At 44.7% G+C, this 14,975-nt stretch overlaps 1 protein-coding gene and 1 pseudogene across 1 annotated transcript; both read left to right on the forward strand.

Moving 5' to 3' along the window:
- The first annotated feature begins 6,911 nt into the window (after positions 1-6,911).
- LOC128330400 (actin-like protein 9) lies at positions 6,912-8,523 on the forward strand. Its single transcript, XM_053263226.1, has one exon. It carries the CDS (start codon positions 7,139-7,141, stop codon positions 8,471-8,473), a length of 1,335 nt encoding a protein of 444 aa, XP_053119201.1. The 5' UTR covers positions 6,912-7,138; the 3' UTR covers positions 8,474-8,523.
- A 3,207-nt stretch (positions 8,524-11,730) lies between these two features.
- Positions 11,731-14,975, forward strand: part of LOC128330990 (vomeronasal type-2 receptor 26-like) — a 34,760-nt pseudogene continuing 31,515 nt past the window's right edge.

Below are 14,975 nucleotides of genomic sequence, written 5' to 3' on the forward strand. Positions count from 1 at the left end.
CTCTTTGGCAGTCTGGGAGGATTGCCACAGGCTGATGACAGAGAAGGCCTATGTCACAGAGAAGGGAGATAGGCCCAGCTGCTCCAGATGGCCTGTGGCTGAAGAGAGGAAGATGGGGTGGGAACAGGCAGTAAAAGCAAGGGGCAAGATGGGGGCTGCATGTAGGATGGGTTAAAAAAAAGGAGGAAATGGTGAAGAAGGGTGGGTCCCTAACAAGATGCACCTCATATTCTTTCCCATTTAAATGAGAAGTGTCTGATGATGAGGCAGAGTCAACAGGAGGGGTCTAGGCTGTATAGAGATAGCCCAGGCTCAGTGCTGTAATCAGGTATGGTGGGAGGGATCTAGGCTGGAGTGAAGTCTTTCCCAAGGATCTACTGTTCAGCTTGGAGGCATATAGGACATGGTGACAATCAGCCACCACTGGGCTTTCCTCTCTACTGAGGCAGTAGCAAGGTGGGAAGTGGCCTCACAAGATTTACCTTGCCCACCCAAGGGAGGTTGGAGACTGGTCTATAATTAACCATCACTGAAGGCTCTAGGGCAGGCTTCTTAAACAAAGGTCTCACAATTGCTTCCATCAGACAAGGAGACATCCTGCCCTCCCTCAGCAAGGCATTTATGATGTCAACAAGGCCATCTCTAGCAACCTCCCTGCTAGATGTTATAAGTCATGTTGGGCATGGATCCAAAGGGCAAGTGGTAGGCCAAACACCTCCAAGGAGTTTGTCCACATCGTCAGGAGTCACAAATTGAAACTGACCAGTTGCAGGGGAGTAACAGCAGGAGAGACGGCATGCCCTAAACTCCTGCCTGTGGCTTCCAGCGGCATCTGGTGGGCCACTGTGTGGATGCTGGACTAGATGGGCCTTGGGCCTGATCCAGCAGGGCTGTTCTTATGCTCATTCTAATTGAATCAGAGGAAATACTGGACACCTCTGCAGATGACCCTGCCATAACCGTGGAGTCCAAGTCAGCTTGAATGCAAGAGGTTTTATCTGCCTAAGAGCATCACAATGAAATAATTTGATGTTAAAAGCATCACAATGAGATAATGAAAAATCCAGATCTACATTCAGAGAAGAGGGAGCCTGAGCCAATCCCCACATAACTCTGAACAACTCTACTGGACAAGGATGCAAAAGGATGCAAAACATGCAGAATAGAATCACTTCTGTATGTATTGCCACAGAATAAGCCTTCAAATGGGCTTTGTGCCGTGTCTTATTGGATTCAGGTCAAGTCTTCCTCCACTTATGATCTAGCCTTCTCCCTTGCTGCTTCAGCTCCCGTTGCTGTTCAGTATACCATGGAGCTCATTTAGAAGAAGAATAGAGAAGGCACTTAGGGGTGATAGTGTCTATTGCTCTGGTAAGTTCCCTGTTCCAGGTCCCCACCAGGGCATCAACAGAATCACCAGCAAAACCAACCCTAAAACCCTCCAAGTCCTCTTGGAATCCTATGGGATCCAACAGCCTTCATGAGTGAACCATCCCAACCCTGCACCCATGCAGAGGTAGCTTGTGGCCATGAAACCAACCTTAACCAGATGGTGATCTGTCTGTGACAATGGAGGCACTCTAGGAGACTCCACCCATGGAACACCACCCTGATCTGAAGAAAAGGCCAAATCGAGAGTGTTACCAGCAGTGTCTGTTGGCCCCATGACCAATTGGCATTGGCCCATAGTTGTCATGGCCACTATGAATTCCCAAGCCGCACCAGAGAAGCCGGTCCCAAAATGAACACTGAAGTCACCCAATACCAAAAGCCTGGGTGACTCCAACACCAACTCCATAATCAGCTCTGTCAGCTCAGTTAGGAACTCCCTTGGGCAACAGGCACTTGTATTTTAGGTGGTATACAAATATGTTAAAACTAACTGAACCCACACAGAGCACCTGTATGCTCTTTGGGGCTGGCAGTTCCCCCCTCACTCCCATCTTCTGCCCCAGCCCCTCCTGCCCTCCCTCCCACCCACCTTCTGCCTCAGTCTTCTCACGTTTCCATCCCTGGCCGCTGGCAGCGCTTTCCTTCCCGGACTACTTTCAGTGACACAGGATGCTCTCGGCGGTGTGGCTCTACCGCCTCCTCCTCTTCCTGGCAGCCCAGCCGCCTCCTGACACTGGTGGCCGGGCCGGGGCCACCGCCGCCTCCTTCTCACTGGGACCGGGCCGCTGCCTCCATTACCGTGGCTGGGTAGTGCCGGGAACTGTCGCAGTGTGTCGCGAGCGTTCCACCGCAAAAGCCTGGGCACACATGCTGGCTAAGAGAAATAATTATATAGATAACAAACAAACAAACAAACAAACAAACAGGGTGCTCAGTATCTAATCCCCAATCTATCCCAAGTCCCCAGGCCAAGATACACACACTCAATATGTGTGGGGGTTGGATAACTATGGAGAAGAGGTCTATCAATGGCTACTAGTTGGAGGGCTGTGGGCCACCTCCAGCCTCAGAGGCAGGATGCCTCTGAGTACCAGTTGCAGGGGAGTAACAGCAGGAGAGAGGGCATGCCCTCAACTCCTGCCTGTAGGCTTCCAGCAGCATCTGGTGGGCCACTGTGTGAAACAGGTTGTTGGACTAGATGGGCCTTGGGCCTGATCCAGCAGGGCTTTTCTTATGTTCTTATGTTCTTAATATGCAATTGTCTCAGGAGATGTTATTCCAGTGGATCACAGCCATTCCAACCCCCCGCCTCCTTCTCCTAACCAGCTCCACCACTGAGTACCCAGTAGGGAGGAGCTGAGCGCATACTTGGACACTAGCCTCCCGCAACCAGGTCTCAGTTATACAAGCCAAGTTGGCTCCCTCATCCATGATCAAATCATGGATGACTTTGGTCTTATTTTGGACTGACCTGGAATTGCAAAGGAGCAAGGTTAGATTCTGAGGGTGGATGGAACTTCTCACCAAGGCCTGAGAGCTGACAGGATAGCCAGAAGAGGTAACAGCTATTAAATTTCTGGTCTCCCCTCCCCCCAAATGGCCTGCTGAACTGTCAATGTTAAATCTTCTATTCCCCACCATTACTATAATAGACACTCTAGAGTTCCTAGAAATACCCCCAATTATCCCACCTATACCAGAGCTCTTACACATAGCTGTAAATAGCCAGGCAACACCGAGCTGTAAATAGCCAGGCTGGCACTATAAGGAAGGAGTCCAAGAGGGTAAATAAATAGGCTTCAGCCCTCAGTCTCACCCCTGAAGGCCACCCCCAAAGGCTGACCCCCTTTGGTGGCTGGCTTTGGTGGCCACCTCTTGGTGGCCTGTGCTAGTGGCTGCACCTCCAGCACAACCTTCCTTATTACAGCCCAAGAGTCCCTTAAAGCCCTGTCAGCTGTCTCACTCAGCCAACAGAGTGGCCCACCTGCTTGATTTTAGAGCAATTAGAAAGGACCAGCACCTGAGGAGTGAGAGCGGGAGGCACCAGCAGAATCCGGCAGCCTGGCTGCTCACCCCCACCCCCCAACAAGGGGTGGCCTCACTCTGGAACTTTCCTCATGAGCAACCCCCAATAACTCCTTCAACTCTTCTGCTTTCCACTTCATCTCCCTGGATGGACACTGGTCTCCAGTTGCTCGAGTCAGATCTGCTTGAGGACAGGTGATATAGCCTCTTGCCTGGCTCCTTCAGGGTTGAACCTGTCCCTTTCTCTTATTTCTGAAAACTTGTCTCTCTATCTCATTCTCTCTCTCTTGCCCACCTGGGAATTTACACACAATCTAGAGCTTTAAGCTAAATGTGCCATATGATGATCTGTTTTTAAATGTATTTGTATTGCTTTTACGTTAGGAGCACTTAGTAACTTAGTCTATTGCTCTTATTATTTCTCTGTCAATAAACTCATTTTTGTTAATTAAAACCTCTCTCTCAAGCCAACTTTCTTGAGTTCATACACATGACCAAATTATGGCTGATAGGAACTGTCTCTCCTTTTGAGCTAAATTCCCCACTTTCACCCAAACTGGGGGTGTTGACCAATCATCCCCAAGGCAGTTCCATCAACAGTAGGGTTGTAATGAAGGCACTGGAAAAGATATTTAGAAGTTGTAATGTGTCTATACCTACAAAGATTAGAATTGTTCAGATAATGGTTTTTTCCATGACACTCTATGGATGTAAAACCTGGACTCTGAAGAAGCAGGATAGAAAAAGTATTGACGCTTTTGAACTTTCATGCTGGAGAAGATTTTTGAGGATACCATAGACAGCCAGGAAAACAAACCAATGGATCAGAGAACAAATCAATCAAGAATTTTTACTTGAGGGACAAATTACCAGGCTCAAACTATCATACTTTGGACACATTATGTGAAAACACAACTTCCTTGAGAAGTCCATAATGTTGGGGAAATAGAAGGAAAGAGAAGAAGAGGACACCAGCAGAAAGATGGATGGGATCGATTATGACAGCAATGAATGCACCACTGAGAGACTTTCAAGGCCAGGTTGAAGACAGATCATCCTGCAGAGAATCTATCTATGTGGTCACTAAGACTCGACACTGACTTGATGACACTTTATCAATCAATCAATATAAGTAAAGCCAAACACCTCTTTCTGAGCGACTCCCTAGTGCATATGCTTTCAAAGTCTGTTAAGTCTGAGGCATAAAAGGGAGGAGGTGCACCTGAGAGGCAAATACCTGTAAAAGGGCAGGGTGTGCAATGTAAGAGGGCTGTTTTTGTATGTTGCAGCTCTTTCTCCCTGCCTCGGATGAAGGGCAGCCCTACATAGAGCACACTGTAAATCTATCTATCTATCTATCTATCTATCTATCTATCTATCTATCTATCTATCTATCTATCTATCACCAGGAGGAGCCCCTGGTGGCGCAGTGGTAAAACTGCCGCCCTGTAACCAGAAGGTTACAAGTTCGATCCTGACCAGGGGCTCAAGGTTGACTCAGCCTTCCATCCTTCCGAGGTCGGTAAAATGAGTACCCAGAATGTTGGGGGCAATATGCTAAAATCATTGTAAACCGCTTAGAGAGCTTCGGCTATAGAGCGGTATATAAATGTAAGTGCTATTGCTATCTATCTATCTATCTATCTATTTCTATACTGCCTGACATGTGCATCCCTAGGCGGTGCACATAATTTAAAATACAATATAAAAACAAGGTAAAATGATTAAAGCAATCATGATATAACATCAGTTAAAATCCTGAGAAAACAGGATTTTCTTAAGGCTCTTCTAAAAAAAATCCCAGAGATGTATTTTGACCAGAAACGTATTGGTAGCCAGTGCAGTTCTTTTAAGATCAGCGTTATATGATTTCTTTGGGTTATCCCAGAGACCAGTCTGGCTGCCACATTCTGCATCAATTGTAGTTTCCAGATTACACACAAAGGCAGACACAGTAGAGTGCATTACAGTGGGCAAGCCTGGTGGTTACCAGCATATATACCACTGTTTTAAGGTCATTTTATACCAGAAATGGGTGTAGCTGACATATCAGCCAAAGCTGATGAAAAGTGCTCCTGGGCACTGCCTCAGCCTGAGAAACCAGAGAGTGTTTTGGATCCAGGAGCACTCCCAAACTACATACTTGTTCTTTCCGGGGGAGTGTAACCCCATCCAAAACAGGCAGATCTAAATAATATCTTGTGTCCTGACACCCCACAGTCTAATTTGGATTCCATTTCAGTGTGTTATCACTCATTCAGTCCATTACCACCTCCTGACCGGCATTTAGGGAAGTTATACCATTACCTAATGAAGTTGATATGGCAAAATAGATTTGGGGAAGAACTGTGCCTTGTAGTAATGCATCAGGCAGAAACCCATCAGGTGTATCTGTAGGAACTTATGAAGTGAATGTGGCTAGAATGGGGACCTGTCGAATTCCTGACTGGACATTTACTATATAGACACTGTGCCTTGTAGAGATATACCGAGCAGAAATTCATCAGGGAAGCTGGACCTGTTGAATTTCTTCTGAGATGCATCCCTACTCAACCCAAGGTACAGCTTAAAGATCAAAACAAGGTATAGATCATAGCTTAATTTCTAAAACAGCATAACACATGAGACTGTACAGTCTTTGCAGTTTAAATGGCAAGAAAGTTAAGATCAGCATCTTAACTTGTAACATGTTTTTTAAGAACATGAGTGAGAACTGAAAGCATTTTAGCTCTCATCTCAAACAGAAGGTTTTTAGTTTATTGACTTTGATATTGTTTGGTGGTGGTTGCATGTGTACGGGGTGGGATTTAAATAAAGGACTTTATTGCTTATCATGTGTCCTGAAGGCAATATGGCTTTTACAATACAATACAATGAATATTTATATGCTGCTTTTCAAAAAAAAAAGTTCCCCAAGTGGTTTACATAGATACAAATAAATAAAAATGGCTCCCTGTCACCAAAGGTCTCACGATCTAGAAAAGAAACATAAGATAGAAACCAACAACAGCCACTGGAAGGATGCTGTGCTGGGGATGGATAGGGCCAGTTGCTCTCCCCCTGCTCAGTAAAGAGAATCACCACTTTTTTAAAGTGCCTCTGCTCAGTTAGCAGGATCTTTTTGACCATAAATGGCATTAAAAATCCTATGCAGTAAGTCAAATTTGGAAGAAAAAGCCTACTGGGGGTTATAAGTGGCCACTTGAGGAGGTTGAAGAGAGGCACATTTACAGCTCTAAAGTCTGCTGAGAGATTACCACAATAACCTTGTGGGGCTATTTTGGAAAGCGCCCCTACAAGCCAACAAGAGGGCGTGTCTCCCAGAGTATATCCATGTGTGCAACAGCTACATGAAATATGGCACTGGTAGCCAGAAGTGAAATATTTTGGCATTATTTGATGCCCCACTCTGCACTATATGGGCCTGATTGACTCATGGGGTTCCATTCACCAACAGTTCTATCTCATTGTTTCTGTAGAATGTTCCGAAGCCATCAGGTGCAGGAGAATGCAGAGAGAGGGAGTGACCCAGTTTCCCAAGTGATGGCTGGAGGAAAATACTCAAAATTGACAATACCAATTAAACAAGTTCACCCAAGCTGTTGTGGTGATGTCATGGTTGCCTTTGTGATCAGAGAGTGAAGTAGAGGAGGTCCCCAGCACTTTGGGACTATAACTCACTGGCAGATCTCTCAGAAGACTCTTTGGGTGCCCATTCAAAATGTCATTTAGAAGTGGTAGGTCAAAAAGCCCAGGGCCTTCACGGAAAAGAAGTCCTGGGACTCCACAATCCAAAAGTCCAGCACGCAGGTCCATGAGTCCAGGATGTGTGAGAGTCAGGTCTCCTTCCCCAGGATATCCGATGTGTCACTCAGCCAGGTCCAGAGCATCTTCAAAAGAAAGAGGTTCTACCAAGATGCGATGTACTCCAGACAGAGATATTGTGAAGACTGGAGCAGTGGTGATTGATACGGGTACTGGGACATGTAAAGCAGGGTTCGCAGGACAACAAACTCCCCAGTCTGTCATTGGGACTTTGGTTGGACACCCTACAGAGAAGTCCATGAGGACTAGAAGAGACAGGCCGGATACATATGTTGGGGAACGAGCGAGGATAGAGCCAGACCTTGATGTCATCTTTCCAGTAAGGCATGGCATAATTGTAGACTGGGAGGCAGCAGAAGTGCTGTGGAGACACCTCTTCTACCATGACCTCAAAGTTGCCCCAGAAGACCATGCACTCTTAATGTCCGATCCTCCGCTCAGTCCAACCACAAACCGTGAGAAATTGGTGGAGGTTGTCTTTGAGTCGCTCAACTCCCCAGGGATGTACGTGGCCTATCAATCTGTGCTGTCAGTCTACGCCCATGGCAAGATCAGTGGCTTGGTGGTAGACACGGGCTATGCAGTGACACATACCGTACCCATCCATCAAGGATACAACTTGCCCCATGCCACGGAGAGGATGGATATCGCTGGCACAAACATTACATCTTTTTTGATGGACCTCCTACGGGAAATGGGGCATTACTTTGATGAAAGGATGTTGGATGTCGTTGCTGACATCAAGAAAAAATGCTGTTATGTTGCCCTCGATTTTGATGCTGAGTGGAATCGTCCCAAGCGAGATTACATGGTCGACTACCAGTTGCCTGATGGCCAAATCATCAGTATGGGGAAAGAGAGATTCCAATGCCCAGAGATGCTGTTCAACCCGCCCCGGATGCCTGGGCTGAACCTTGTCGGGATCCATGGTATGGCCCAGCGAAGCTTAAGGAAAGTCCCTGAAGAAAGCCGGAAGGACATGTATGAGAACATCATGCTGTGTGGAGGCTCATCCCTCTTTGACGGACTGGAAAAACGCTTTACTCATGAACTCACAGCCATGGTGCCAACCAACACCAAAGTTAAAGTCATAGCCAACCCATTGAGGATGTATTCTGTCTGGACTGGAGGCTCCGTCCTTGCATCCCTGAGAAATTTCCAGCCCTGCTGGATTAGGAAGCAGCAGTACCAAGAGCATGGACCTTACATCGTTCATAGGAAGTGCTACTGAGATGGCTGGAAAAGAAACCAATAAATCAATCTCTTTGCATAGGCTGGAAATATGGCTTGTGATTCTTAAGCAGGGTGTCAATGTGTGGTCTCTTGGGTAGAATCAGTAATGTGTTCCATTGTACAGTCAGCTAGTCACCTGACTTACAACTGGATAACACACAGGATTAGTTCGGAGGCAAGGGTCTCCCCATCTGCAGGAAGCAAAAATAGGAGAGCCGGGGTGGCGGGAAGAGGGCCTTGCCAACAGCAACAGTTTTCTTAACTATTTGCAGATATCTTTCCTCCCAGAATGCCTTTGGAAATGGTACTACCTAATGAGATGTAACATTGTTAATTGTCCCCTGCTAAATGAGCAAAAAGGCACCTTTTAAAAATGGTGATTTTCTATATTGAGCAGGGGGAGAGCACCTGGCCCTATCCATCCCCAGCACAGCATTCCTCCAGTGGTTGTTGGTATCTATCATGTTACTTTTTAAGATTGTGTGCCCTTTGGGGACAGGGAGCCCCCCCCTCTCTATATAGATATAGATATAGATATAGATATAGATATAGATACAGATACAGATATACACACACAGAGAGTATGTAAACACATGGACAAATTTGTTGGTACCCTTACAGCAAATTGAAAAAGTGTGTTATGCCTCCTGAAAAGCGATTGTCCCATGTATACTTGCATGCCTTTGATATGTCATCGAGTAAAGCAAACCAAGTGTGAAAAGAGATACAATATTGCTTATTCCACAAAGATATTCTAAAGTGGCCTGGACACATTTGTTGGTAACCCTAGAAAAGATCGTAAACAATTGGATTAGAGTGCTTTTTCAAATTAGCTGTTTTCTTTAATTAGTATCACACATGTCTCCAACCGTGCAATCAGTCATTCAGCCTATTTAAATACTCTGCTGTTTGGTATCATCATGTATCACAAAATGAACATCGACCAGAGAAAGAAAAGGAGATTGTTGTCTGAGGAGATCAGAAAGAAAATGATAGACAAGCATGTTAAAGGCAAAGGCTATAAGACCATCTCCAAGCAGTTTGATGTTCCTGTGACAACAGTTGCAAATGTTATTATATCATATGCAAATATCATGGATCCTCCAACAGGAAAATGACCCAAAACACACAGCTAAAAGCACCCAAGAATGGCTAAAAACAAAACATTGGACTATTCTGAAGTGGCCTTCTAAGAGTCCTGATTTGAATCCTATCAAACATCTATGGAAAGAATGGAAACATGCAGTCTGGAAAAGGCACCCTTCACACCTGACACAGCCAAGTTTGCTCAGGAAGAGAAATCTACCTGTTGACAGGTGCAGAAGTCTCATTGAGAGCGACAGGAATTGCTTGTTTGCAGTGATTGCCTCTAAAGGTTTTGCAGCAAAATATTAGGTTAAGGGTCCCATCATTTTTGTCCATGCCATTTTCATTTGTGTTATTATTTGAAATATTCTGTTGCATCAAAACTCTTAAGCAACGTCTGTTTTTTGTTAAATGCAGAATAAACCATGATGGGTGCCAATTACTTTTGTCAGTTTCAAGTTATTTTGGAGACACTTGTAGGTTCTTCTTTTTTCATGGAGGGGTACCAACACGTGTGTGTGTGTGTGTGTGTGTGTGTGTGTGTGTGTGTGTGTGTGTGTGTTTATATATGTCAGTGATCCCCAACTAGGGTTCCTCCAGAAGTTGCTGAACTACAACTCCCATCACTCCCAGCCACAATAAATTATTATTTGTAATGATAGGAATTGTAGTTCTGGGAGTTGAGATGGGAGTTTTTGAACCACTGATCTACTGTATGTAAACCACTTTTGGGGACTTTTGTTGAAAAGTGGTATATAAATATTCATTATAATCCTTCAGAGGAAGAATTCTGGATAAATGATTGTAGCACCCAGAGTGATTATGCTTTGGTGACCAAAAGATGGAAACTGGCAATAAAATTACCCCACTTTTGGTTCAGGTTGTTCTAGCAAAACAAGCCGCATGTACCAAGATCCTGGGCTGGAGATGCTGTCACTCAGAGGAGCAGCGAGACTTGGGACTGAAAGGTGTGAAGACTGCTCATGTGGATCCTTCACGGAATCAGCACTCAGATCATTCTTTCTGAGGCAGATCCATACAATCAGCCTCAATCATGTAAGTGAATCAGTGAGACACTTCCAACTTAACCACATCAACAAGACATTCCCTCAATCCAGACAGTAATAGGTGTATGCCTCTCACATAGGAGAATGTTGAAGTGTTGTGAGGGGTCTATCAGACCCCAGAATTGGCTCTAGATTCTCATGTCTGCTACCAGCCCAAGGGATCGGATGGGCTCTCAGATGGGAGAGAGGCTACTGGGATTGGTCCCACCATGGCTATCTCTGTTAGGCTCACATCTTTAATGGGGCTGAAGCAGAATGAAGTTTTGTGACTGATAGGACAGAAGTGGTGGTGAATCATATCGATGATGAGTGTCTGTTGCCAGCCATTTTCTCCATGCATCTTAAAAATGCAATTCTACGTTATGGGGTTGCATTGTATTTAAATTATCTGTAAGGGATTGTCTACCACTTTGCACACCTTGAGGCTGTTCTCATGAGCAGCCAAGACTGGGCTAAGGCAGCAAAACTTGGGCTTAACTTCCTGTGAGAACTGCCAGGATCCATGATTACCCTGGTGGCACCACAGCAGCAAACCCGCCTACGGAGCCTGCTCATTAGCTGAGGTTAAGGGTGTGAGTACACCCTTAACTCAGGCTAACTCCTGAGGTGCATGGCTCCATTTTTGAGAAGTTTCAGCCACCGCTGGGCTCCCAGCCTGGCTGGAATGCCTCTCCCTTCCTTTGCAAGCTGGGAGAAGCCATCCCAGCCATGATGCAAATGCAGAGCTGGTTGGATTTTACTTACAAAATTTGCTAACACGGCCATGCCCTGTGTGGGTGGGGCACGAGGTGTGGCCTCTGAGGCATGGTGGCCCAGATTATTTGAACCCCGCTCACTCAATGGTGGCTCTGCCCTGGATTCAGTGCACCCTTCCCTCAGCCTGACTGACAGGCTCAACAGTGAGGAAAATGTCACTCAGCATTATTCAGCCAGAAAAAAATAGAGGAAGAGGGTGGGATGCTCCCTGATACTCCTCTCCACCTCCTTTCCTCCTGAAGCTGAGACAGAGCTGGAAGGATTTTCAGTTGAAGGAATTGAGTTTGTTGTTATGAACTGGATTGTTTCCTCAAACCAAACTTTTCATAAAGTGATAGTTCGAAGGATGGATCCCCTGGCTCTTCCAGATGATGCATTCACCATCAATGAAGATGTCATAATATGGAACAACTGGTTTAATCAGGTGGAGTTCTATTTTGGCTAGATTTGGAATATTTCCAATTTTGAATGTGCACGAAATCTCAGTTCTAGAGTGCAAAATAGACTTTATTGGATATTGTAAAATATTATGAGGCCATGGATCCAGTAGTGGTAACACTAATGGGTTTGACAGGAAAGAATAACAGGAGTTACTATTTCATTTATAAAATGGCATATTGTTGATGAAGTTTATTTTATGATTTTAATCCAGAGGTTCCCAACCTGTGATCATCCAGATGTTGCTGAATTACTATTCCCATCATTCCCAGCTACGATGTATTGTGGCTGGGAATTATGGGAGTTGTAATTCAGCAACATCTGGATGACCATAGCTTGGGAACCTCTGTTTTAATTGCTTTCTGTGACCCACTAGTGAACGAATGTTAGCCCCCTTCCTATTACTGATTTAAAACTACATATATCCATTTGGAAAAATATTTTGCTAAAAATTGCCTGACATTCCACGTAAGTAATGGATCAAAAAGGGATTTGTGCTAGGGATGTGTGAATCAATTTGGGTACAAAATGATTTGTACCTGAATCTAGATGATATGGGTGATTTGTGGACAGAATAAATCACCCCTGTGCACAATTGCCCAGATTAGGGTACAAAAAAATCTCCCCAGATTTGGACCCGAAAACCCCCCAAAGATTAAGACATATATTTTGTGGCCAAGTGGGTTGGGTGATAGCGCCCAATGGGTGGAAGCTACCACCCAAATTTCAAAGAAACTGGGGAAAGGGGTTATTTAAAAAAGATTTTTGAAGTTCACACATCTTTAAGCTTTTCCCCATAGGGTTTAACGGGGATTTCATCAGCCATAGTTATAACTCGGGGGGGGGCACAAGGGTGTGCCAGAGTGGGTTGTGGTGGTTGGTAGTGCCCAATGGGTGCAAGGAAGCTACCACCCAGATTTCAAAGGAATTGGGCAAAGGGGTGATTATTAAAAGATTTTTGAAGACATGTCTTTGTGGCAGATTTGGGGCAGAAAAAGGGTTCGGGGGCAGAAGAGTGGATCAGATGGCAGTGCCATAATGGGTGCCTGCTACCACCCAGAGATCAAAGAAATTGGTGAAAGGGGTGATTTTAAAATAATTTCTGGAATTTAAGTCTTTTCCCCATAGGGAATAATGGGGAATTTCAGCAGCCCCATAACTCCCCTGGGGAGGCACCAGGGTGGCCCAGAGTGATTGGTGGTGTAGTGCACATAGGACGTCAACCACCCCCAAAATGACAAGCCCATGGGACCCTGGGTTTTGTTGTTTCTGAGGTGTTCTTCTGAGAGTACGTTCTCTGTTAGGAAATGAGAGTGGATTCAATGTTTGAATCAGTCAAATCACCCGAATCAGCCAGATTCAGGTAAAAATTGTTTTGTGCCCCATAGGCTTGTCATTTGGGGGGTGGTTGGCACCCTATATATTTCTTTGTTGGCTTCTTGTTCAATTACTTATAAAGGATAAGTAATTTCCCTGAGACATTGGGTTATGGTCCTGGTTTTGAAAAAAATAAGTTGTGAGATAAAAAAGAGTTGGAACCTAGATAAGATGCCTACTTTTGCATCTGTGGAGAGACATCCCACTGTTGAACTGCTCAATGGAAAAAAAATACAGAAAATGATGCTTCAGAGTGAAGATGTTGCTGAATACATGTGGAATATCTTATGTTCTGGAAAAATAAAGACAAACAGAGAATTAAGATAAACAATAAGAATGTGATTATGCAAACAAGCAAGCCATGGGACACATATATCTGACTGTAAGTGATCAATTAATCTATCATATAGAAGACAAAAATACAGCAAGAGAAATTTAGGAAAGATTAAAGGATGTCTTTCAACAAAGAACCATGAATAGTCAAGATTCTCTTATGCTGAAGTTGTGTAATACAAAATTCAGAGATGGAGAGAGAGCTTGCAGGAGTACATGTGCTCATTTTGGGGAATACTGAGAGAGTTGGAACTGCAGCAGATAAATATATCTGAACCAGAAAAGATTGGACTTTTGCTTAATACCTTGCCTAAATAATATAACAATATTCTCAATTTTCTGCACATTAAAGGAAATGTGCAGAAATACTTGCAAGAGTTTAATTTGGACAAGCAAGGAATCAGTTAAAAATCAAGCCCACAAAGGTGCTGATGGTAGGCAATGTTTGATATGTGGAAGCACCTTGCAGTTAATAGGGATGTGCACAAAACTGGTTCACCTGTTTTGGTTCGAATTTGAACCAGGTTCGAACCAGGAGGGGGTGGTTTGGTTTTGGTTTTGTTCGAACCACCCCCTGGTTCGGTTCGAATTCAAACTGGTTCAAACTGGTTTGGACACCCAAAAATTGGTAGGATGGTAGCTGGCACCCAGGGTTACCTGTCACCCAAACTCCAAAGCAATCGGACACTCGGACGATTTTTTATGAATTTTTGAATATGATTTTTATTTTTTTCTCATAGGATATAATGGGACTCCAACCAGCCCATTATTCCTTATTGTGGAGCACGCATGGGTGCCAACAACCATGCAAACCCTGAAACAATCAGACACCCCTATGATTTTTATGAATATTTGAAATATTTTTAATTATTTTTCTCATAGAGTATAATGGGACTTGAACCAGTCCATATCCCCTATTGTGGAGCACCTAGGGGCACAAAAGCGGTGTGGGTGGTAGACAGACAGGGGTGCCTACCACCCACAAACCCCCAAGGCAATTGGACACTCCTCCGATTATTGGTGAATTGTTAAAGTATTTTTGAATTCCTCATAGAGAATAATTAGGATTGCAGCAAATGTATAGCTTCACGTCGGGGGGAAAGGGGTGTCTTAGAGTGGAGTGTGGTGGGTGGTAGTTCCTAGGGTGGGCAAGGAAGCTATCAGAATTATTTGAAAGGAATTGGGCAAAGGGATGATTTTTAAGTGATTTTTGAAGTTTACGCGTCTTTAAGGGTTTTCTCCATAAAGAAGCATGGAGGTGTCAGCACCCCCACAAGTGCACTTGGGGGGTGTTGTGGTGGCCCAGAGCGAGTGGTGGTGTAGTGCACATAGGGTGCCAACCACCCCCATGGGTTTCTAACCCATGGGGTACAGGGTTCTGTTGTTTCTGAGGTATTCTGAGTGTGGATTCTATGATAGCAAATTCATGGTGTCTCATTGAAA

This window comes from Hemicordylus capensis, chromosome 6, assembly GCF_027244095.1.
Source record: "Hemicordylus capensis ecotype Gifberg chromosome 6, rHemCap1.1.pri, whole genome shotgun sequence".
Taxonomy (NCBI): domain Eukaryota; kingdom Metazoa; phylum Chordata; class Lepidosauria; order Squamata; family Cordylidae; genus Hemicordylus; species Hemicordylus capensis.